The following is a 24877-nucleotide window of genomic DNA, read 5'->3' on the forward strand; positions in this document are numbered from 1 at the left end:
AGTTAATGCATCCTCGCACTTCCGTAAATCCCGCCACAGCGTGCCGTAATTTATTCCACTCAGCGCAACCCCCTTAACACACTTGCAGGCGTCTGTCGCCCCTTTCCACGCGCACCCCGGCACTTGTCTCATATGCATAATGCTTTGCATGATGTTGAGACTCCTTCTGGTGCGCGGAAACGGCGAAGCATTGTGCGAAGGAGCGACGGGGAGTCGACAAGGCGATAGACGGCAGGTAAGATTATTACAGTGTGTAATGTAGAGTGGAGAAATTCAAATGATTGCACACGGGGTGTGGGGGGAATTTCATATTTGAAATGTGTGTATCATAAGCATAATAGGTGCGGGAGAGATATGGAAGAGAGAGAGAGAGAGTAATCCTGAAGTTGTTACCAACTTTTACCTCAGCTTTTTTCCTCAAATCTTCTGACGGAGGAAATCATCCGAGCGGAGGATTCACAGAGGAGAGGTTCTCATTTGTCGGGGAAAAAAGAGGGAGGAGAGAACAATGGTACGATTAAGTTCCCATACGCGCCCACCCTCTGTTTCTGCCACTGCTCCACCCTCTCGTGTGGGAGTGCGAAAGGGAATTTTATCTGGCAAAGCCTCACTTGGAGACCTTTTCCATTCTCTTGCATGCCCTTCCACGTGTGAAGTCAAGGAAAATCATTGTCAGTGATCCCTCATAAAATTTATATGTTTATGGGCAGGGGGAGAGGATGTACAAGAGATCGGCTTAACTTTTTAGTCCTACATTTCGCTTATAAATCCCCCTGAGTTATCAAATGTAAAATCTAGGTAAAGATTTCCACCAGTTTAAGCTATTGTGCACGAGAAGGATTAGAGTGTTCTCATGAAAAGGACACTTTTTAATGATGATGTAAAAAATCGCATCTTTTAAGTAGATTTTTGAAGTAGGAAAACTGAGAAAACCCCAATAATCAGATGAATTTCCCCAACAAAATAAGACTTATTCCAAATGCAGGAAAGATTAAATGTGTGAATAAAACTGTCGAGATTCACTTTAGTTCAGAGGACATTCGAAGAGAAGAATATCAGCCCTAAAGGGTTAAATTTGATGGGAAGAATCTTGAAATTTCACACGAGTTGTGCTAGATTCAACTCTGATCATCACCTTCCCAACACTTTCACCCCTCTTTTAGCTATGGCAACGCATAATGTGCTATGGCAGAGGCGGAAAGTTAAAATATTTGTGGTATGGCGTGAAAATATCATGGAGAATAATTCCCCGACAACTTGATAAATTCCACCCAATTCATAAACGTGCACCACCCTAATTATAGACATCCCCAAATTGCTGTTTTCATCAATGTTTGAAAGAGATACGGGCGAGAAATGGATGGAGTTTTTGCCGCTGTACGTGGGAAATTTGCATTTATCCCATACCATATTTTCATTATTTACCATCCTCACATGGTGAATGTGTGGCTTTTCTCGGGAACACGGCAAGGCGCTGTGGCGGGAATTTGTCCCCACACGGCGATTGCCAATTAACGTGCGGCGGAGGCGAATGAAAAATTCACAGTTTATATGGTTCGCCCACACACGGAGAGACTTTTCCGCAGGAACTTTTCCACCATCTGATAAATTGTTCTTTCGGATCGTAACAGCAGCTATATAGTTAAGTTTTTGCTAATGAAATTCTCCTTTTAATGTTGGCAACCGACACGCTTAAATTGCCGTTTTGATGGCTTTGCCGTGTGATAAAAGTAAATCACTTGTGCAAGATCGGCGACTGATGCTGCGTGGCACATTCTTAATTTAATGAGGACACTTTCCCAGGGGGGTTTGGCGAGGGTGTCAGGCACTCACCTCTGCCGCAATGTACGCCGGAATGACGCTGAGCAGCAGCTGCTCCTGTTGCTCACGCTCGCACTCTAATTTCACGCGCTGCTCAATTCCCGTCCTCGTGCCGTCAACGGTGCGATTGTGTGCTGCATCCGACATGATGCGGTAGTACAGGCCGGAGACGCTCGCCGTCGCCAAGAGGATGGCCTCGCCGCTGAGCTTTGGAGGGAAAGAAAAAGCACCAGTGAGACACCTTTTCCCACATCCGAATCCTTTCATGTGTGCATTTGGAGAGAACAATCGTTCGCTTTTTCCTTTGTTGTGTGTTTTCCTTGCAAGTGAAGCATTTCACTGGATAATTTTAATTAAAGGAAAAATGCGAAGAGACTGCGGTAAATTGGCACATATGAGAATTCTTTAGGCATCCAGCATTGGAGAAGCCAATTAAATAACTTTTCGCTTCACTTGAATTGTACACTATAATTTAACGTTTATTCGTTTACCAATGAAATTTATTCTTTGACATACAATACCGCAAGATACACAGAGAAAACGACGGAATTCATTAAAAATTGCCAAATCATATCACAGTGGAAATGAATAATATCGATAACAATATCGATATTCACAGAATTTACACAATATTTTTTTTTGTTTTACACTAATTGGAACATTTTATGTTCAAAAGATCCTTTGGATATGCAAATACCATGAGCATATGTAACATGACACGTTGCATTAAATCCAAAATACCGCGATAGACCACAAAACATATAAATTTAATTGATATTCATAAATTCAGCAGCGAGATATATAATCTGTTCCTCGACTTTGAATGTTTCGATCTACAATTTCTCTCGGCTTTTCCGAAGAGTCCAGATAATTTCTTATGCTGGCATTTATGGAATGTCCAAAAATGTTTTCCAGTTCCGAAAATGTCGGTCTCGCCTTTTTTTCTTCGTGCCAACATCGAAGCATTTCGCTGTAGAGAAAATTGGTGGAAAATTCGGGCTGCGGCATTCTGTATCCTTTCACAATCTTCTGGCACAACTCCTGCATCTTCATTTCTGCGTAAGGCTCGGCGCCGAGCGAGAAGAATTCCCAGAGGACGACGCCGAAGGACCAAATGTCTGAGTAGGTGCTGAAGATGTTGTCGTGGATCGTCTCCACGGCGACCCATTTCACTGGGAATCGGCTGTCGTCGCGCTTTCTGTAGTAGTTGCTCTCTTGCTTGATCCTCGAGAGACCAAAGTCGCAAATCTTCACGAAAACTGCGTCGCAGAGCAGAATATTCCTGGCCGCGAGATCACCGTGAATGACTTTCTTGGACGCTAGGAAGTCCATGGCTTTCGCCACTTGAAAAGCCCAAATGAGGAGATGAGACGTTGTTAATATTCTGCAAGATAGAGAAGAGTCTTAAGGCGCTTCGAGAGCTTGATTTCTGTCTTACATTTCGGATTGAGAAAATATTGTTGTGAAGTTCAGCGAAGAATTGATCAAGTCTGTTTCTGCATTGATTTCATTGACGAAATTCTCCTTATTTTTCCTCAAGAAGTCTCTGACATTTCCGAGAGAGCAATATTCAGTGACTATCATAAAGTCTCCTAGAAAATACACAATCTAATAAGTGGACCAAAGATCCAAATAAGGGCTTTTCATAATCACCTGCAGAGTAATTCAGTGTGACGATTCCCAGCAAGTTAACAATATTCTGATGCTTTCCGATGTGAAGCATGACTTTCATTTCGTACAGAAGAGCGTCTTTCGCATATTGTATATTTCCTATTATGCTCTTCACGGCAACTTGAGTCTCGCTTTCGCCAGGAACGATGTCTTGGGCGAATGCGTGTCGAACTAATCCGAATTCTCCCATTCCAAGATTTCCAATGAACTCCAAATTCTTCCGAGGAAATTCGTAATCGCTGCAGATTGACTGGGCGTTATTAGTCATCAAACATTGGTTTATTGCCTGTAATGTCGTGTATGAGGATTGTGGAGGCAAATTAACGTTCTGTGGTGCTATATCTTGAACTTCTTCCCCGTAATCATGCAGAATTATTGAGAGTTCGTCGTTTTCTTGCCCAATTTCTCGATGTGAATTTTCATCAGATGATAGTGAAATTCGGTCTTTATCAGTTGGTAAAATTAAACTTTCTTGCATATCATCTATAACGTTTTGATCTTGGTTTTGCTCAAGTGATTTTAATTGAATTGAATTTCGTAAAATAATTTTCTTCTTATTTTTTATTTTTCTAAGCCAAATACAAATACTGCTTAGAGATATTATTACTAAAACTGTTATGCAAAATATTGCAACAAACACGATCACAAGCTGATAAGCATCTAAAAAGAACCTTTTCATCAGTTATTAAATTGTTGAATGCATTATTTAGTTGTAAAATTTACCATGCTTCACAACTTTATGAACTGCAATTCGAAGAGGTCCAATTTCTGGCTGAACTTCCCTGGATTTCCCGGTGAAAACATTCACAGGTTCAAATGCTTTGCATTCATAAACACCCGCGTCTGCCTTATCGGCTTTGTCTATTTGCAGTGTTTCCCTTCTTGAGAAATTGGTTTTCGCAGTATACAGTTTCTGCCTCTCATTATTTTTCACTAATTGATTGTCTTTGAAGATTTGCACTTTGGTGAAGTTGAAAGAATCGGCAGCGCAAGTGATTTCGAAAGGTTCATTTTCCACAATGTCCGTTTGATAATTAATCCACGCCACAGAATTGTCTAAGTCTGTCATGAAGATGCTAATAAAGCTCTCTACAGAGTTTGTCGAATTGTACGCACGACAGTATATTGTGACATTGTCGTCAGGCTTCAATCGGGCTTTCGATTCAGTGTAATTCTTCGATCTCGACACATTTTCGTCGACAACAAGAAGATCTTTCTTAAATTCACCCTTGCTCGTCATGTATTTCCACTCAAATTGCCATTCAGGACATCTTTCGCATCTGCAAATCACGATGCCTTCTTCGCCTTTTCCTTCCCTGAACACGTGTTTGTTCACTTGCATGCTCACGATCGCTTGATCATCAATATTTACTATTTGTGACTTTAAGACATCACTCGAAGTCCTTGCTTTGCGTTTTTCGCGATCTACAATTAAAGCCGATGTCACAAAATTTATTCTGAAGCACCAAGATTGGGAATTTCCGCATAGAATAAACTGAGGTTTACCTACCAATAATCTTTGTTAATGACACAGAGGGAAAAATACACAGTAATGCAATAAAACCGAAGGCAATGATGAGACTTTTCACGCGACTTCTCAGAAACATTTTAGGACGTTTGTCAAAACGCGACTTCACAGCTTAATCTGACGAATTGGAATGAAGGGAAGGCCAAAAGATATTGATAAGAATGTTGTACATGCTGAATATACAAGCAACTATTCTTATCAGTGTTCTTTTTATCTCCCTTGCTTTGTACACAATGCGAAAAATTGATAAATCGAAGTCGTCATGCAATGCATAAAGCAATAGAATTTCTTGTAATTTTGAATCATAATTCTTAAAATTTCATGTGATAAAATATGATTAAGATATCTCAATGGATTTTATTGTACTTACCATCAATTCTGTGTTTGTTTAATATTCCACTGAAACTTCACGCATAGTCAAATTGTGAAAAACTGTGTTTTTCTTTCGAAGAACAATAAAAGTCGCCCAATTTACTGAGCAATTTGTTTTTGACATAAGAAATAGTTAAGCGAAATTAGGAAGATTTCTCCATCAGTTCTTTCATCGAACAAGCAAGCAAAAGTTTTCCCAGCTCGTCTCTCTTATTTTCCCCTTGTGGCGAGTTTTGCATGATGGAAAAGTTGGTGATGGAATTAAAGTCCCATCTAAAGTGAAGCCCAAGAGAGTGTTTGATGTTGGGTTTCTTACCTGCTGCAGGAAAAGCGGTGGAAATTCTTGAAAATTCGTCCCAATCCTGTAGGCCAAGTGCACGAGCGAGAGAATGACAGCCAGAACCACTGAGCAAGGCCAAGACACTGGCAACATCGTGTGAACACCCTGAAATAGCGTCCAATTCACAATTAATTAATTGGGTTATTTGTGCTGAAAATCACCAGAGAATGCGCAAAGCTGTTGGCGAAAATTTGTTGTGCCTAAATAATCATATTGATTTCCCATAAGTCGCCAATAAAAGGAGGTTTTTATTGGCGATTTAGAGTGGGAAATCAAGTTTCTGCTTCTGGCATTTTCCCTTCAATTGTCCACATCAATTTATTGCGTAGAAACTATCAATTGAAAATCCTTACACACACTGCGCAAATTAGATTTGGCATGGAAGAGAAGTATAAATTGCATTTTATAGACTTCCTTTATGAGATTCACATTTTCTTTCTCTTTCATTCGCAATATTGTACTGAATGTATTTTATTTCGAGCGTTTAGTTAGACTGTAAACGCTCACTTGACTATGTTTTCCCTTTTTTTTCCTTGTAAAATATATAACAACTTTCAACAGAAATATCATCTTTCACACCAACTCTGATTTTGGTTCAGTGAACTTTTCACTTTGAAATACAATCCAACACTGGCAGTGTCAATATTCAAAACAATTCCCACATATTTCCATTCATTTTGAATGCAAAGGCATTCCACTCATTATTATGGTCGATGCATTGTAGGGCAGAATTGCAAAATTTTCCCTCATACTGGAAATGTGAAAAGCCGATGAGTGGCTGTGTGCTGATTTGAAATACGAAAGGGTGTATTTTAATCCCTTTCAAACACACTGTTGTGCAGTGGCTCTGTGACTAAACAAACGGAAAATGGCATTGTTTTCCCTTTGACGGGGTCGACTTTGCACTGCTGCCAAACTCAGTATTGTGCAAAGTATCTTACCAGGATGAGAGCGTACAGCGGCAGGGGGGCCACATGACCGCCGACAACTGTGGCCGCGGCGCCCAAGCAAACGGTGGCGAGGATGGCGAAGCCGAGAGCGGCCAGCGGCGAGTTGAGAACGGCGGGAAACTGCAGAGCCACGAGCACCGTGAGCAGGACGACGCTGACTATTGGCAGCAGGACCAGATCCAACAGGCGCTGCGGAGTGAATAAAAGGCGCTTATTCACGAAATGCATATGGAAATACGCTCAAGGACTCTCTACAGTGAATTTCAAAATCTTCCTCGTTTCCATGCTGAACACGCGGAATAAAGAGAAGTTGTTCAGAACTCTTTGCAGAGTTCCGCTTATTTCTCAAGTGATGCAGATTGAGACTCTTGTTAGTAATTGCAATACTTCAATACGATCCACCCCAGCCAACTATGGTGAGTTTAAGGAATATTTCTAATGATTGTTGGCACAAGATTATATAGTTTTATGAAAGAAAATTATAACTTTTCAATGAAACGCTAATTGTTTTAATAGAGAACACAGTTCAACAAAGTTTTTTGCTTGCTTAAGAAAATGTTTTCAGCGGACAAAACTTAAAAGTTTCCCTGAGTTGATGAAATATTCAAGACGGAGATAATATGGTCAGAAGAGGTGTACAGATGTTTCGATTTTTGCAATATTTTATTCAGAGCTGTGTTTTTCTGGTTATTATTTTACTCTCAAAAATTATTTTTTACCCAAATACTAATTTGTATGATTAGAAAAATGATTCGAACAGTCTAAAAATAAGAGTTATAAAACTGTTAAATATCAGAATATTATACTTGATTTCAGTCTTGTTATAAACAATCCATGAAGTTTGAAGTCTTGGGAAGTATCAAGCAAATTTTGTACAGATTTTAATCATATTTTCTTCTCCTTGGAAGTAGTCAATCTCAATTTGGCGCAATATTCCTGCTTCTTGAGGCAATATTGCAATAAGCTTTGTCGAAAATGAAATCATTTTATGATTATACAATTGGTATTGCGCAGAAATGTTTTGGCTATTTAAATTGGGTTAAAACCATTTTGTCTATATTGCATTTCTATGGCAACAAATTCTAATTAACATCACAGAGTTTTGGAAAATGTGTGAACAACTGAATATGATTTTCCCTTCTCGTCCGGAATTTATTTAACTTCAGAACGAGAGAAATTTTATTTTATCATTGCAATATTCATAGCTTTCGCATAGTTTTATCAACTCCTTCATTTCTCGTACAACTTTTTCCCAAAGTTTCTCTTTCAATAATTGAGTGTTAAGATTAATTGAGTGTTACCTGAACTCCGAGGCCGCAGAAGATGATTGAGACCACGCATGTGATGAGTGCGATGGCCAGGCCGGACGTGAAGAGGCTTTTCCGGAGTCTCTGCCTGTATCTGGTGTAGAGATCATCGAGCTGGGAATTTTCACCTGTGCGACAGAGATTCATTAATTACTCATCGATGTAATGTAAATCGAGCGGAGGTCATTCTGAGCGATGGGAAGGATCAAAGGAAGTGTGATTTTCTGCTCGATATCCTCATTGTCGCCATTATTAGAGGCATTTAGGATAATCTAAATTTTTCATCGGTGACACTGCGTGTGTGGATTAGTGTAATGGGAAAGAGGGGATGGTTTGGGATTAAATTGAATTTTCACCGCCCCACATGTGACACCGCATATCGATTTTCACACACAAAATCGAAATGGCAAGACTGTCGATGGAAACCACATCGGAATCAATCTGTGCGGTTGTGTTCATCTTGTGGCCAATCGAGAGGTAGATGAGGAAATTGTCGGTATGCGGAGGTCTTTTCTTAGCATCGCACAACCCCCAGAAAACTGCATTGTATGTATGTTCCGTCTGCTCAAGTCGGTTGAGATGAATACCTAAGTAAATAACTCATCTGAACGTGACAATATTATTACTCCGCATGGCCAAAATGCTGAGGATTGCGGTGTCGTTTTCAATTTGATATGAGATTTATCACTTGACCGAGTATCGATTTACCTTCCATTTTGGTCACAATGTTTGCAGAATAGATTCTGATGGGGTTGATCAACAAACTCAGTCGTTTTTCCATTTTGTAAATAATTTGAGATTCACACATAATATGATTTGTTGCGTCTCCATTTATCATGAAAGTGTTTTGATGATTTATTGCCATGAAAGGTTCAAATGCGATTACGTTATGAGTGGAAATTCCGTGAATACCATAATTTTCACACATAGCATTCAATAAATTGACACGGGAAAATGTAAGCTTTCTGTCTTCAGAAGCTCTGCGTGGTAGAAAATTCCTTTACATTTTTGACAAATTTCCAATCAATTTCGCCTGACATCAAAATACATCCGTGAGAAAAATCACACACGCACACCTTTTTTCCCGGAATTTCTCCCCTTTCAAACACACCCGCAATCAAGCGAAGATGAAGGGTGTTTTCACTACTTTGAGTCGTTAAGAATTTATATCCTGAAGCAAATACATTTTCAAGCTTCGAAACGTCCATTTGGCTTCTGTGGGGGGAAATTAAATTGTCTGCCTGAAGAGTGAAAAGTGATATGGAGAAGCCTTTATTGCGAACTGTTGCACTGAACTCCAAACATCACTCACTCTCCCCGCAATTGAATGGGAAACTTTGCCCATGGGTGAGCGAATATATACTTCAAAATGGAAAGTGTTTTACATCAAGTTTCACTGCAGAGAGGATAAAGTTTTTAGAGAATGCTCACTCTGGGGAAATTCAATTGAAAGTTTAGCACAATCGGATTCATTATTATGTTATCCGTACGTGATAGAGCCTTAAGCAAAGTAAGGCAAAGGGATATTAAGGGAATATTAACAGTGGGTGTAATGAAAAAAATAGGTATGTAATGCAGAGAGTGGGAAAATCTGATTAGAAGGAGCTTCATTGCCTCCTAATGTCTGATTTATTCGCCTCTTTTCTCGCCATGCATAAACTTTTCCCATGAAATTACCTTGTCATGCGGAGGAAATTTACAAGTTACACACTCTGCATGTGAAGTTGCTGGAACAACTCTCCAACTGTGACATCAATCCTCGATGAGAGATGCCACAATTCTTGACACTTTTCACCATCGCATGGCGCTACAGTGCCAAGCCACAGAGAGGATGGTGTCACCATGGAACAAATGCCCTTATTAACTTTCCCCACTCGAGGGCGCGTGATGAGAAAGTTGCGATGGGTGGAAAACTTTCGCATTTAGTGCTCAAGCATCCACCGTAAGGAAGTGCGAGAGAGATTTTTTCTGCCACACATCTTTCACATTCTGCTCTGCACGAGCCATCGACTTTGGAAATGGTGTCTTAAATAAAAATCAGCAGAACGTGACTAGACGGCAAATTCATGCCTAATATACGCCATGTGGATGATGAATTGAGTGGTGGATTTTTGTCCTTAGTGGACGGGAAAAAGATACACACCGCACCAAGAACAATTAGGGGATTATTGTCAGTTCACTGAGTGTAAAATGTGCCTATTTGTATTCTCTAGTCGTGAGCTTTCTGGTGCTTTTCTGGCTCCAGACAGAGAAAAGTGAGAGAGAGAGAGAAAAAAAAGTGCTACATGGCCAGGAGTTGTCTTCTGATGACTTTCACTTGAGAACTCGTGAGGAAAAACTGCGGAGGAGGGTGAAAATTTCAGATGGACATGAAAGTTGAGGGACACACCTGTTACCTGCTTTCACTTTTTATTACATTTTCTCGTCCTTCGTGACTTTTTCATCCGTCTTTCTGCCCGGAGAGGTTAAATTAAATTTAAAGTTATACACTTGGTTATACATTAAGCAATTCTTATCCCTTCCCTAATTTTTTTTTCCATGTCATTTGTCTTACAATGTTTTCCTTTGTTTTTACTATGGGTAGAAACAATTTGGAATATCATTTTGATATGAGGGGGAAAGAAAAATTTTGGAATCATCATCAAATCATACATTAAACGGAGTGATAAGATATTCTCAATAGACTTCTCGATGTAATATGATTAGGTCAACCGTAAAATGATGGCATAAAAATGAAGTTTTGGCATTTTTAGTGGTGCTGACATTGATTTCCGTTTATGAGATATGAAAGCATAGTCATACCTTGACTTATCCACCCCAAAAAGCCAAGCTTTCCGAGGGATTTTCTCTTCGACTTAATACCTGGAGTATTCGACTGGTATTTGAGAATATAGGGGGAAAAAAGGGGGAAAAGATAAAGTAGTTATCCTTTTTTATACCTTCAGCCATCTTAACTTGACAAAGTAAATATTTTTCTTCATCCCGCCAAGGATTTGGCATTGTAGACATTCTCCTAATGAAGGCTGTTCGGTTTTCTTCTTCCTGGGTTTGTATTTGCTGCGATGCCAAATGGAGTGAAATACGACTTAAATCGATTCTGGTGCGTATTTACCGGCATTTTCCCCGAATGGGAAAACTTTTGCCAATAAATTCATTGATTACGGCAAACATTGCACTATGGAGAGAAGGCAAGAGAGAGATTGTCTGAACGGTGGAAGCTCGGGTGGAGAAATGGTCATCGTGAGTCCATAATTCTCTTACGATGCATGGTCACGCGAAAAGTTGCGGAAAAACACCTCAAATTAATCTCAATATTAGTTAAGCAAGAAGGCGCCGTGCGATGGAAATTGCCCAAAAATTTCATTCATCCCCCATTCATTCTCACTCCCCTCTTGCATGCGCGCATGCTATTGTACTCCTTACACAAAAGTTCAAATTAACTTGGCAAAAAGCCGCCCCAACGATGGCAATAAAAGCTATTTGGAAAATTGAAGGCATTTTCCCGGGATTTTTCTCACGAGCATCAACAGCAAAAAAAGGCTGCGTATTTGCCAAAGATTGAATTTTAAAACCATCATTATGTTGAGTTATTCTTTTGGAAAATTAATTTTCACACCCAAACAGCGTGCGGCGTGAGGTTTGAGGTGGGAATTTGCATATGGTGGAATAGATTGCTGAATTAAATGTTATTCACGTGCAGCAGAGTGAAAGAAAATCCTTTTTTCATGTGGGAAAATATCACTAAATTTCGAGAATCCATGCTTATTAAACGATTCATCGCGTTAGAAAATTCAAGGTAAATATTTTGTCGGCGAAATTCATGTTTTGACTGCTATATTATTTACAAAAGCCTAACTTGAGGGCAAGATATAATGATTCTTCTAAAACAATCATTAAACTAAGTGTTTTCTCAATGAATATCCTATGAAGATGGTCTTTAAAAATACACTATTAATGTCTGAACAACAATTTTCGTGACTAAACACTCTTTCTATTGTCCTTCGCCTCTTCCCTTTATAATGACTTCTCTATAATGACTTAATATCTGTGGCGTGTTGACGCATTCTTTATGAAGGCTTGTGTGAAGGTATTTAAGGGAAAACACCTCATTTGCTTCCCGTCAGAGGTGAAGCCAAACCATGGAGAGATACGTCGAGAGTTACTCAGATTACTTGACCTTTGAAAGGGTGGTTAAGTTTGTAAGAAAAGTGTTTGCATTGTCTTTCGCTGAAGATTATGTTCTGAACAACAGTGGCAAGATTTTAATGCCCGCAATTTGTGTATATATGTTCATAACAACTATTTGCGTGCTCCTTTCCCCTGATAACAATCTGGCGCAATTGATTATGGCTATTATGCTGGGGATAGGAATAATACAATTGTTTGCAAAAATTATGTGCATTGTTAATTTTGACAGACGATTTGACAACATTTTGCTCTGGATTCGACGCATTCACCGCAATCATGAAGTGAAAAATGTTCAAATCAGCTCAGAATTTCATCTAAGAAACACAATTGAAAACATACGGATGATAATTAAGTAAGTAATGTGCTGTAGTTGCCTAACAAACTGATCTATAGTGTCTCTTTTTGCCTTTTAGAGTAATAATTCTGATGTACATCACATCAACGGCCATGTATTTGATATATTTTACCAGCACAGATATAATATACTGTACGATTCCTGGATTTGCGCACAGGAAAGAGGATTATTTGCTCCTCTTTAAAATCCACCAAATCCTCGTTAACTCCTTCGGCGTAGCACAAATATGCGTCACAGATTGCCTTGTAATATCAATTCCTCTATACTTTGTTGCGGCGCTGAATATCTTGCGTGACATGATAAAATGTTTGGATAATGCTAATTTTATTGAGCAGGAGGGAAATTTTATAAAGACTATATATAAATTTCACTGTGAATTGGCAGAGAATTTTCAGACTCTAATTGACATATTCTATTATGTTTTAATTGACCAATTAGTGTCAAACTGTCTACTTATATTGTTCCTCTTCTTTCTGGTGGGAAAAATGAAGCTTCTGGTTTTGTATCCAATTTTACTGGCAATCATTTGCCAACTCGGCGCATTGTGCGTGTTCGGGGAGTTCTTTGACATCAAATCAAAGGATATTTTTGTCGATTTGTACATGACTCAGTGGTATGAATTGAGCTTAGAACATCAACGGGCCATCGTGATGATTATGCGAATGTCTCAGAAGGCTTTTAATCTGAGAGCAGGTGGAATGTACAATATCAACTTGATGCTATTCGTTCAGGTCATCAAGCTGTGCTTTTCTTACTGTGCCATTCTTTATACATTGACATAGAATTATTCCACGTGTGTATTCTATAAATCACGTCCAATAAAATGTTCACTTTGTGCATGTAAATGACATGAAATTCAATATTGATTTGGATGGAAGAATTTTTAATTAATTTTTCAAAACGTATTGCATTAATTTTCCTATGAAAAGCACTATAAAGCTTTTGTTGCATGGTAAATATAATAATATGCCTTCAAAACTTATGATAAGTGCAAGAGTTTTCAAGCTAAACGCTGTTCATTAATTCATAAGCATGGGATAATTAGCTGTATTCCTTCACTAAACTAAGTATAATCTCGATCTACTCTTGACAGCAAACTATAGAATACAATTTATGAGTGACAAGTGGCGTCAAATTCCCACTTGAGAATTGTACTGAAAGTGTAACAGGTGTTTGGCATTTAGCCAAAATGGAACCTGAAAGCTCTCAATGAGTCTCCTCACGCCGACCATGTAAAAAAGCAATGTATTTGAGTTCCCAAACTTCTCTCATTACTTTTTTCGAGCACTTCAAGTGTCGATGGGGTGCTTTTTACACCAAGTGAAGCTCTGGGAAGGGATAAAAAGTGGTGAAAAACGACATTGCGAATGAATATTTAAGCATGTACTTTAACTCTCGCTTTCATGAATGTTCATTTCAGCATAACACAGTCAATGAGAAGTGAGAGAAGGAACCAAAAGAATGAGTATGAGTTTTATATATGATGAGGAAGTTTTCCCATGTGAATTTTGATTTTTTTTTTACTTCATATCTCCACAACAGAAAATCATCTCCCGTCGGTTTTCCAACACTTTCTCTGCCCTTCCTGTTAAACTCAGCATGGCAAAAGGCAGACGAAGAGGCAAATGTGAGTGTTTGTTCAGGAGCTCATGCAGTATTCAATGGATTATGAGTGGAAGAAAAAGAGCAATACATGGAAAATGAATGAAAACGAGAGGAGATATAGTTGATTCTCTGTTTATATGCATTGGCCTTTTTGTGAATGTAAATAACCAAGTTTGAAGAGTGTGTCTTTTGACTTGTCGCAATACGGAGAAAAAATTACAGACGCAACTTTTCACGGCACAAGAAAGTGATTTCCGCGAAAAGCGCTCAATCATTCTGAAAAATCAACTTCGAGCTTTTATTGAGCTTTCGTGGGCGACCGTGTTAATTTTAATGCGCTAATTGTATTGGGGTGAATGAAAAAGTTTGGGAATTTGTGAGATTTTTCTCACAGTCTTTCACTCAAATTGCCGTCTTAAAGTATTTTTTCACTGAAGTGAGAATTCACATAAAAATCTCCCTTAGATTTTGCACTTTGTGGAAGAGAACTAGAAAGGAAATGATCATTAATTAGAACAATTAGACGAAAAATGTGCCAATTTAATTATATTGTAATTCCGCTTTTCCTCTTGATTTCTTTTCCTCCTGTTTTAATTCCTCCTCGTCGCTCTTCATTATGTTGCGAAAAAAGGAGACTGATTGAAGTTGGAATTTAATTTGGATTTTCTGGTAATTGACACACTTTTGAAGGTAATGAAATCATGCAAGATTTTTGACACTGCAACATTTCATTGCACATTTCACTGTCTGAGAAGATTCATTGAAGTGAATCATCTCCATTTTCTGACTTCTCGTGTTTGTTTTCTAATCAAGTTTGAAATTCACCCCAGAATCGCCGCAAGACGATAAAGTTTCTCCATTACATGATGTCCTTTATCTACAACCAGTGTCGGTTTCAATCATCAACTGCAGAAGGACATTTGCTAAGGAGCATGGGAATTACTGTTGCTTCCAATGCAAGATGTGTTGACGTGCATTTTGCTCTCAAACCACGTTTGCAGTTCCACACATGTCCAAAACATTGTAACTCTCTGGAAACTTGTGGCTATTTGCATTTATCTTTCACCTGTGATGAGTTTCACTTACATTTCCCTCAGACAAGAGAGAAATTATGATGGAAGTTTTGCGGGAGATGCAAAATATGGTTGGAAAATTACATTTCACAGAACTTGTAATGCCACAAACAATGACTGAAGCATTTTGAATTGCAAAACTATGCATAGGAAATGCCGCAATTTCGATTTGTTGACTGTAATTTGAGTGTAAACAAAAATATGCTATTTATTATTGCATCAGAAAAGGGTGTTTTTACAGCCCTTTTTCCGGGTCAGGCGATCAATATTCAAAATCATAATGAAATGCTTCGCAAAGTCGTTGAGTTCATAATTCAGCCAGTAATAAATTTGACCCAAAATCATCCACCAACTTTAATATATACACAATCTGACATCGACTCAAAAATGTCCCATAAATCTGACTTTATGACTTGCTCAGGCAGTGGCGAAGTTTGTCATGATCTTGAACTATAAATGATGCAATTAATTTCAAAATGAAAGTCAAAACAGCGCTTCATATCCTTGTTTACACCATTTAGTCAATCAATGAAATATTTAATGATGAGAATGTCTTCTATCAATCATTCCTGCTGATTCAGCATCTTCGTGCCAATGTTTAAAGATTTTCTTGGGTATATTTAGAGAGACCGTTGAGGTAAAGTATGGGTGAATTCATCAAGTCAACGCGATGCTCACTCTTTCCCAAGTGTATTCATCGTGTATTCAATAAACTTATGCCAAAAGTCCCTCAAAGCATGGACTTTCGACCCAAAAACATCGTCTCGTCTGGCAGAATTTCTGCACGAGATCTCAGAAGGTGTACCAGGATGAAAGAGATGTAGCCAAAGTTCAACAAGTTTTTCATTATGTTAAATAATTCATGAAGGGGGTCGAGATGGGATGCCTCTCGATCTCATCTTTCTCATCACGTTTGGCTCTGTGACAAGGAGGCGAAGAGCGTGAGGACTTCCGCTGTGGGCGAGATGGCAAGCTAGGCTCAGGAATCACTCATATTTCCATCATCAAATCATCATCCACAGACACCTTCAAACAACACAACGGGAAACCTTAACATTTTCCCGAAACGCCCCACGCGCATCTGGAAAATGTATGGCGGAAATAAGAAACCTTCTGTGCGGTTCTGCTGTTTGAAAAGAGCAAATGAGAGACTGTATGTTCTTTTTATGTGTTATTTCTCGCTTTTCCAACCGTCCTTCTCAATTAAAGCTTAAGTCAACATGCTTCCGCCGCTTTTGTTGGGAGATGAAAAATACACAGTGCATTTTTTGTGCATAGCTTCACTAATTACCACTCCAGTGCACAAGCCAAAGAAGATTGGACGATTTGCATGGAGTTGCGTGTCTTGTAGTTTGGTTTCCATGCAGTGATTAAAAGTGGAAGAATTTTCAGGCGCTTTTCCTCTAACCGCACAGAAAAGCGCCCCAGGCATGGGTTTATTCAATTTCAACGTGTCAACAGTCAGTTGAAAATTAAAACGATGCTCTGCTGAGGACCCTTGCGGGATGAGAAGTTGTGAAAATAACACCCACGAGGGTAAATATCCCTAATATCGCCCCACCTTCGATCCAGACGTAATCATAAATAATTCATCCCTGTTGTGGATTTTATTATGACAGCAGGGTGTTTTCCCAAGAGTCGCTCCCGCCCACTCTCACCCAAGAGGGTCCATGCACTTCTCCAGCAAATGGACAAGACTGAGAAAACACGCGCACTTCTGATGGTGAAGGCGAAAACCGTGCGAAAGTCAAAAATCATGTTTTATGTTGCTAAACTTTCAGTTACTTCACAAGTATAATTTCACCGAGAGTCACAGAAATTGGGAGGAGTTTTATTAGGAAACTTCATTAGCTCCCACTAATTAAAACGTATAAAACTCATAGACGAGTCAATGAGCCACGAATTGAGTGCGGAATTTAATATTTCCCACTCGTATTGAGAGTCTAGTTAGTCTTTGCGAGAGTTGAAGTACAGAATCTGCTAACGAGACTCAAACTATATGCGCGAATTGAAGAACAACACTCCATATGAAATAGTTTCAATACGAGAGAGATTTGCGTTGCACTGTTTTATTGAATTATCCGATCAGAATAATTAGGTTTGTTCTGCCCAATTAAATACAGAGCATTGTCGAGAGTCTGCGGGGAATGCAAACTACGAATTTCTATGCATGCCTTGAGGAAATGCTAAGTGAACTTTCGATATGCACGGTTTACACATTACTTCACATATAACTATTTGAGTATACTATTTGAGGACTTGCCTTTGAGTTACATTCCCCTCGGTTCATGTGTGGTTTTGCTCCGTTTCCTGCTCTGCAGAGGAAATTCCTGTGCCAGGAAATCCATCCGGTGGAAATTGATGGCGATATGGTGATAAAAGGAGATGCGAGTGGCGAAAAGGGGTGGTTAAAAGGCAAATTTGGCCACAAATTGAAGCCACAAGATCGGACGGGCTGAAATGGCATATGACTCACCATATAATTAACCAACCCTCCACATCTCAATCGATTTATGGATAGCCTGCGTCCAGGGTGAAAATGCTGATGGCAATCAGGCCGGAAAATTGTCATTTTCATTGAGAATATAAACACTTCACGCGCGGGATTATTTATATCCATCCCTCTTCAACAGGTGACTTGTCAGCGCTTTTGTCCTGTGTCGATGTTTTCTCAATGAAGAGCTATATTGGCGAATCTCTGCACCATCGTGAATACTTTCAGAACCACCCCGGCAAAGGGGGTGAGTAATGAAAGTGAATGGGAGTGAAAAACTAAAAGCTACAAAGTTTTCCCATCCGTTCTAATGACTAACAACGCCGAAAAGGGATGAGTTTTTCTGTGGTTTGTAAGGAATGCCAGAAAGGGTTTCCCCACGCATGTTTGCTCTTTCTCTCTCTCTCTCTCTCTTTCCTTGGCACACACTTCTAATGAGACCACAAATACAGTTTTCCTCCTGAGGTGAAAGAGTCCTCTTCCGGTGGCCCATTATTTGATTATGTCATTCTGGGGGGGCGGAATGAACCTTTAGTCACTAATTTCCACCCCGCAATTGAAACCTTCCGCCACGCACGCCCTCGGCCATCTGGGCATGATGAGTGATTGTGACAACTTTTAATATCTTGTCCAGCACGAGTGAGTGGCGCGTGTTGGACTTTTCCCGGGGAAAGTGCGATGTGGAGGAAAAGCGATGGCGAAGGAATGTTGTGGCGTTCTTTGAGTGCCAAACACCTCAAACACAATACATTTTACACAAGTGGATTGTCAGCAAATTCACACAGCAAGTGGATTGATGAAACTTCTCTCCCGAGTTTGAATTGTGAGTGTTGGACTCTTGTGTAAATATTTATTTGGTAGATATAAATTAAACAAACTAACACTGAATTGTGTGTATCTGTGGGGGGATTTTATTCGGCAGAAGCGCGGCTCAAGAGACAGTCGAAGGCGGAAAAATTCACAGCGTGTGTAGTTGGAGGAAAATGCCAAATTTCTGGCCTTTTTTTCTCTCTTTCTCTCTGTCTTCGCATGACTCCCCAAAAAAAAAGAAGCAAATCTCTGTCATCGTGACAACAGTCACTTGGAAAATCCTCCACATGTTGGGCCCTCCCTTCGCCGCGTGTCGACACGATGTCTCTCAGATGTTACTCTTGCAGAAAGATTGAATAAATACACGCGATGAGTGAGATAATTGATCACGTCAAACATTTTCAGCAAAATTATTTCTGATCGAGTTTATCTGACGGTGATGCTGAACAGAAGAACATTCATCATTTGCATTGTTTGCCCAATCGAGGAGGAAAAATGGGAGCGAGAAATTGAAAGGAAATTCCAATTTAATAAATTTTTACGATGACTCAGGTTGCTGGCAATCGTGCAATTTACCAAATTATTCAATTGCGCGCAGAGGCGCGCTCTCTTTTCTCCACTTCAATTTGTTACATCTTTCTGGATCAATTTTTACCTTCTGTCGTCTGGCAATGAGGTGAATGGAGGTCTCGACAGAAAGTACACCATGTGTGTGCTATTCAAGCCAAACATCCTCATATTGTGCCCCCAAATATTTGATTCTATTTCTGTACAATTACTTCGATGTTGCGTTTCACTTAAGTACATTTTGATCATCAGGGAACATCTGACAAAGATCTCTTTTAGCTTCTTCCTTCCCTTGGCGAGTGAGTTTGTTCTTTTTCCGTTAAGTATTTAAGCAATCAATTTGCTTTATTAGAATCACATCGATCAGAATTGAGCCAATGATGATCCTTATCAGATAATATTCTGGTCATTTTTTTTATCATTGTATACGTTAATAAATACGCCTTCGAAATGGATTGACTGTCAGTACAATACTCAATGCAAATTGCGTCAGGCAAGGAATACTCCTTTGGACTGGTTTGAACGGACTTGTGACCAAGGGGAGAATCACTTGCCGATTTTTGAGGAATTTTAATTGTATATACATATTTAATTATATGTAAAAATTATGTATTATCATACACTACTTCCCTCTGGCGGCAATATGTGGCAAAAATAATCAATATATTTTAATTCTGATTGCATATTCAGAAAATATTCATACAATATTCAAATATTTCATTTGGATATGTAAAAATGGGAATTCGATATGCAATATTCAAAAACTGATTGTACATTAGCAATGCTAATGGTCTGATTTCACTAGTGACTTTCCCCTTGTCTGTGACGATTCTTCAACCCCTTGAGGCTATTTAGTTTTTTCCCACGTGTTTCCCTCCTGTTCTCAATCCCAGAGCTTTCAATTAAATTCCCTGCGCATCCATAGACTTATTTAATATTCCAGTCGATGTGTTTTCCGCTGAGAGTGCTTTTCAATCAGGCGTTTCCAAAGGGGGGCGAGACTCTAATCATCATCTAGAGGGTGGCGGACGGGATGGGGAAGAAAGGGGTGTTATCGCTCGGGGGCGATACTTACCAGAAACAACGTCTGAATTGTCATCATACTCCTCCCTGTAACTGTCGGACATTTTCGCTGAATTGGCGCTTCTATTCCTGCAATTTTAATTAACACTCCGCCGTATTCCCACCGCTGTTGGCCGCAGATCCGCCCACTCGAGGAATATCTATCAACACTCCAATCTCAACACAGTGCAGGTGATTCTTTGTTTGCAATCAAAATGTCCTTTTTTACATCGATGACACTCGCTGAGATTGTTTGGCGCGCATTTTAGCCCACTATATATTCTACTGACAATCACTCCAGATTATTTAACACCTTCACACTTCAGCTGCTTCATACATCTCGCGATGGTGTTTTTCATAAATTGCAAATCTATCGATTGGATGCTGCGGCATTTTTATTTCATTCGTCGTGGCAAAAGTTCAATATTTAACACGCTGAAGAGTCATGAAATCCCATCAGAGATTAACTCTCTCTGGCATGAGAGGCGGAAAAAAAATGTTGGGTTTGTGGCGAAAATAGAATTATTTATTGCGTTGACGCTGCCATCGTTATTAGTGTAAAAGTCACTAAAATGATATGAATTGTAAAGGCGGCGTTATTAAAATTTATTAATAAAACTCTATCGCGATTCTCTGTCAGAGAATAAGAGAGTTTTTGCTCTCGGAGTGATTTTGCACATTTCGTTCATATTTTGAGCTATTATGTTCATGATGAGGAAATATTGGAGATGAGATGAAAAGGATTCCTTCAGCATGACGAAAATTTGCGAAATATCTTGCAAAAGGATTTATTCCTCGCTGCAGCTCAAAGAGGATTTGATAAGAAATTGCATATTTAGCATAAAGCGTCCATTCTGCTATTTCATAATTGTTTTCTGCTGAATTTCTGGATGTGTTTCACCTCCACCTCACTTACAAACACTCATAAATGTAGAGAATTTCATTAATCTTATGGAATCTACAAATGTCGCGGAATGTGGAATATTTTCTTGCAATGTTAACCTAATGATATTGACATTATAAAGCTGCGGCGAAAAAATTCACACCGACGCAAATAGAGTGACAGAGAATGAAAATACTTCAGCCAAAAATAAATACAATTATTGTGGATAAAGAAGACGTATTTTTTCAGGTTTATAGAATATCATAGAATCGCACATTGTATGTCAGAATATTTGAATGGCCTCTATTTTTTATTGTCAAATGAAGCCTGACGAACACAATCTAGGCATCCTTTGAAATTGCCAAACGATTGCATTCAAAGCGTCAAACAAGATCAATCATACACGAGTTCGGAAAAAAGGACTGAAAATCAATCATACGAGAAGCCATTCGATCGCCTTGGGCGAAATGAATCTGATTTCAGTTCGGAAGTAACGTACAAAGTGAAATATTGCCACAAAGTGATGTGAAAAAATCACATAAAATGCCCTTAAGCGACTGGCGTGGAGGCAAAAAGGCATTTTTGATATGCAGCTTGTGAATAATAGAAATAGACGAGCGCCTAACGAGCTTTTGTGGAGCGAATTTCCCTTTGCATAATTTAAGAGCCTTAAGGGTTGTGTCTGAAATGTTTTCCTGCACTGAGCGATGTGAGGAGTTTGTTTGTAATTATTTTGTCACATTGCCATTCACTCAAATCAAACGACATGAATTTCCATTTTCCGCTGCGAAATTCACCACTTGCAGTCAATTTCCTGCTCATTCTAGACAATTAAATTGCGAGATGTGTCATTAAACGCCCCAAATGGATCGCTAATAAGCCAATCGCGGGTGTCAATTTGACAAATTCAGTGGTAAAGAGTGAGCTCAATTGCCACCCCGTGATGGAAAGTAGTGCAAGTTCAAGTGGCAATTAGAGTATGTGTGAGGAGCAGATAAGAGACAGTTTCTATTTGCACAGATGCTGGCTGTGTGACTTTTTGCGGAGCCGTGTTGAGCATCTTAAAGCGGAGAATCATCTCCGTTTGCTGTGGCATAATTAAATTTCCCGGCCATGGATCGCTTTCTGGCAGAAGTTTCCAAGGAGTTTCGGCTGTCTGGTGAATGGGAGGGGGGTGGGAGGGGGCAAAAGTTTATGTCTTTCCACAGACTTTGGCGTCCTTCTTGGAAATGTGCGAGAGCGCGCGGTTCATCGACTGACCGGAGAAATTGCCTAAAAATCCAATACACCACCATTCTCATTACGCGGCATGGAGATTTTCGTCATGGGTGGGGAAGTGAGAAACCTTTTCTCTTAAGCATAAATTGTAGACTCGATTAATACGCAAGTGAAATGGCAGCAAAAAATGCGAGAGATATGTTTTCCTTTACCGCTCTGGAAATCACACTCTTAATCTCTGAGATGATCCATCGAGCGTAGAAACCTCAATGTGGGTTCTTTCAGTCACTGCTATTGTATTCATTCGGGCAGCGCTTTTATTTGCAACTCAAAGTTCAGTTGCAAAATTATTCGCTAATTAAATTTGCAATTTATTTAGGCACTAAAACTAGGCTTCTACCTAAACGCGAGGAGATTCCGTGAAGAATGGGCGCTGAGATATTATCAGTGGCTCTGTCATCATACACTCGTTCGTCTAATCTTACCTTCAATGCACTGTCACCGTTCACTACACTCACGAGAAGAGCACGTTTAGTCTCTTCCTTGCTTCTCAGCCGATTGAACCCTACACATAAACGGATCAAAATGCTTGGTGAGCGACAAACTGCCAAGTCGCAGCTCTGAACCACGAATAAGAAGGTAGTTTCGTGCAGAATGAGGTGATGCAATATAGTCTCTATTCGTCATAGCGCAGAGGGTTGCCCTTGTAAAACTCTGCGTCTCTTTTTCGTGAGTGGGGGCTACCGTGTTCAGAACAGAACGAGGCTCTCCAGGAGTGCAATAACCGTGAAAATTCCCCCACCTAGACTGGAGCTATTAAAACGCATTTATCCCTATGTTGCCCCGTTGCTATTCAACAATCTCCTCCTGCGCCTACGAGCATAGATTTCTGCGTAAACTCATGGATCTATTGTGGAATAAGTACTTATCGTCAAGGGAGGGTCACGCCTGGAGCCTGGAAACCGTGGGTCCCGCCTGGGGGCGTGTCTGATGCACGTTGCATGTAGTTGCATGACTTTTGGGTCAGCGGGTGGTTTGAGGACCGCAGAGGCGGAATTTCGATTATATCTGGAGCGCGTGACAGAAATTGTCCAGGGTTTCTCTCATGGCCTTCAACTTTTCTCTTGCCCCGTTCTAGTGAGGTCTACGCATGTGCGGAAGGCTCTGGGGTCCGCCTCTGCCCGGGTGCGTCTGCCGCATCTGACTGCATAGCTGCATGACCGCGTGTCCGTCGCTCCGGTTTGTCCCTCCCACTTTGTCCTGCACTGTCCTGTTTCCGTACACCTTATTATTCTTGTTATCAAATGCTACATGCTCTGCGATAGAGAAGCCTTCTTGTCATTTTTTTTTTAATTTTCCCCATTTCCCACACTCTAAATCCTTAACCAACTGTTTTCCGGGCAGCGCTCATGCGTGTTAACGATATGCATGTCGCGACAAACGAATGTTAGCAAATAGTACTTCTGTAACTAACATTTATATGACATTAACGACCAATGAACCGAGTTTTCTGCCGTTTTCACGGGAAGATCGGCTGTGAAGTCGGCGGCAGCCGCAATCGTTGAGGAGGAGAATAAAATTGTTATTGTTATTTTCGATGTTTCACTTCATTTTTGATTGTCGATTTTTCACTTAAGAAAGTTAAAAAAAATTCTTCATTCTATATACTGAACTTAATTACTTGTCATATGAAAACTGTCATATCATTGAGGTCAATGAAATCAAAGAGTACCACTAAAGTTCCAGTAGCACTGACAACTTCAGGAGGAAATCCACCCAATTTCATATGATATTCACAGCTTGCGTAAGTGAATTTGGATTACTCATTGACTTCCTTATAGACAAATTCTCTCTGCACTTTCGTGTTGACTTTGTGAGGCATTTTGCGCGTGAGATGGCAACATTTTCAGAAGTGGACGGTGTGAAAATTTCGCGTGAATTTTCGACACTTTTCCACAAGAGTGTTGGTGATCTCTCTCTCTCTTTCTGGGCCACTTTCGTGTGCTCTATATATGAAAAATATTTTTAGCCTTTCATCCGCTTCAACACAAAAATAATTCCGTCGTCGATTTAAAGAATCACGCCTTAGCGGCTGATTCCATCCACCCATGTTGCGAAATTGCGCTGAGATGACCGTCACTTAGCCACCATCAGTAATGGTTGGCGAACATCTGACACCCACTGCATGCTGGGGAGCAAATATTGCCCATGATTTATGGCCCTGTCTCAAGTGGCACGAGTTAATTTATCTGACACACTCCCCGCAAATCCGCGTGATGCACTTGGCATTACCTCACTGTCACTCTTGCTGCTGCACGCCGCGATATTCACAGTCTCAGACGCCCAGGAAGCACGCGTGCCTCTGGCATGAGATCTGAGCGCCACCAGAGCATCCGGTGTGTCCGTACTCCATCGTCAAACTGAGCGCAAGCCTCCCAACAGAACTCACCGTCACGACACTCAAGCCCGACGCACAACCGAGAGAGAGAGAGAGAGAGACGCGCGCGAGAGAGCCGCGGAAAAGCCGCGCTCATTCACTTTTCCACCAGCGGCAACACGTGGATCTGGCCGGTGGGCGGATGGGTGGCAGCAGAGAGACACTCTTTCGCATGATTGACAAGGTAATTGTTTGT

General features: G+C 40.1%; 2 protein-coding genes across 2 annotated transcripts in view; both read right to left on the reverse strand.

Moving 5' to 3' along the window:
• Nucleotides 1-24657, reverse strand: part of LOC132255533 (adenylate cyclase type 2) — a 30909-nt gene extending 6252 nt beyond the window's left edge. The window contains exons 1-6 of the mRNA XM_059751611.1: nt 24537-24657; nt 20157-20710; nt 7984-8117; nt 6674-6871; nt 5709-5837; nt 1834-2028 (exon numbers count right to left, since the gene is read on the reverse strand). Of these exons, the coding sequence (XP_059607594.1) occupies nt 1834-2028; nt 5709-5837; nt 6674-6871; nt 7984-8117; nt 20157-20208 (708 nt within the window). The 5' untranslated portion in view covers nt 20209-20710; nt 24537-24657. The remainder of the gene's footprint in view (nt 1-1833; nt 2029-5708; nt 5838-6673; nt 6872-7983; nt 8118-20156; nt 20711-24536) is intronic.
• Nucleotides 2401-4633, reverse strand: LOC132255534 (vascular endothelial growth factor receptor 2-like). Its single transcript, XM_059751613.1, has 3 exons — nt 3475-4633; nt 3260-3413; nt 2401-3205 (listed from the first exon to the last, which is right to left on the reverse strand). Exons 1-3 carry the CDS (start codon nt 4169-4171, stop codon nt 2608-2610), a joined length of 1449 nt encoding a protein of 482 aa, XP_059607596.1. The 5' UTR covers nt 4172-4633; the 3' UTR covers nt 2401-2607.
• Nucleotides 24658-24877: the final 220 nt, after the last annotated feature.

Source organism: Phlebotomus argentipes, unplaced genomic scaffold (genome assembly GCF_947086385.1).
Source record: "Phlebotomus argentipes unplaced genomic scaffold, Phlebotomus argentipes genome assembly contig_5, whole genome shotgun sequence".
Classification (NCBI taxonomy): Eukaryota; Metazoa; Arthropoda; class Insecta; order Diptera; family Psychodidae; genus Phlebotomus; species Phlebotomus argentipes.

Coding starts and splice junctions, on each gene's coding strand:
- LOC132255534 (XM_059751613.1), bottom strand. CDS start 4,171: ATGAAAAGGTTCTTTTTAGATGCTTATCAGCTTGTGATCGTGTTTGTT. Junction 3,414..3,474: donor CACACTGAATTACTCTGCAG/GTGATTATGAAA, acceptor TGTATTTTCTAG/GAGACTTTATGATAGTCACT. Junction 3,206..3,259: donor ATATTTTCTCAATCCGAAAT/GTAAGACAGAAA, acceptor TCTATCTTGCAG/AATATTAACAACGTCTCATC.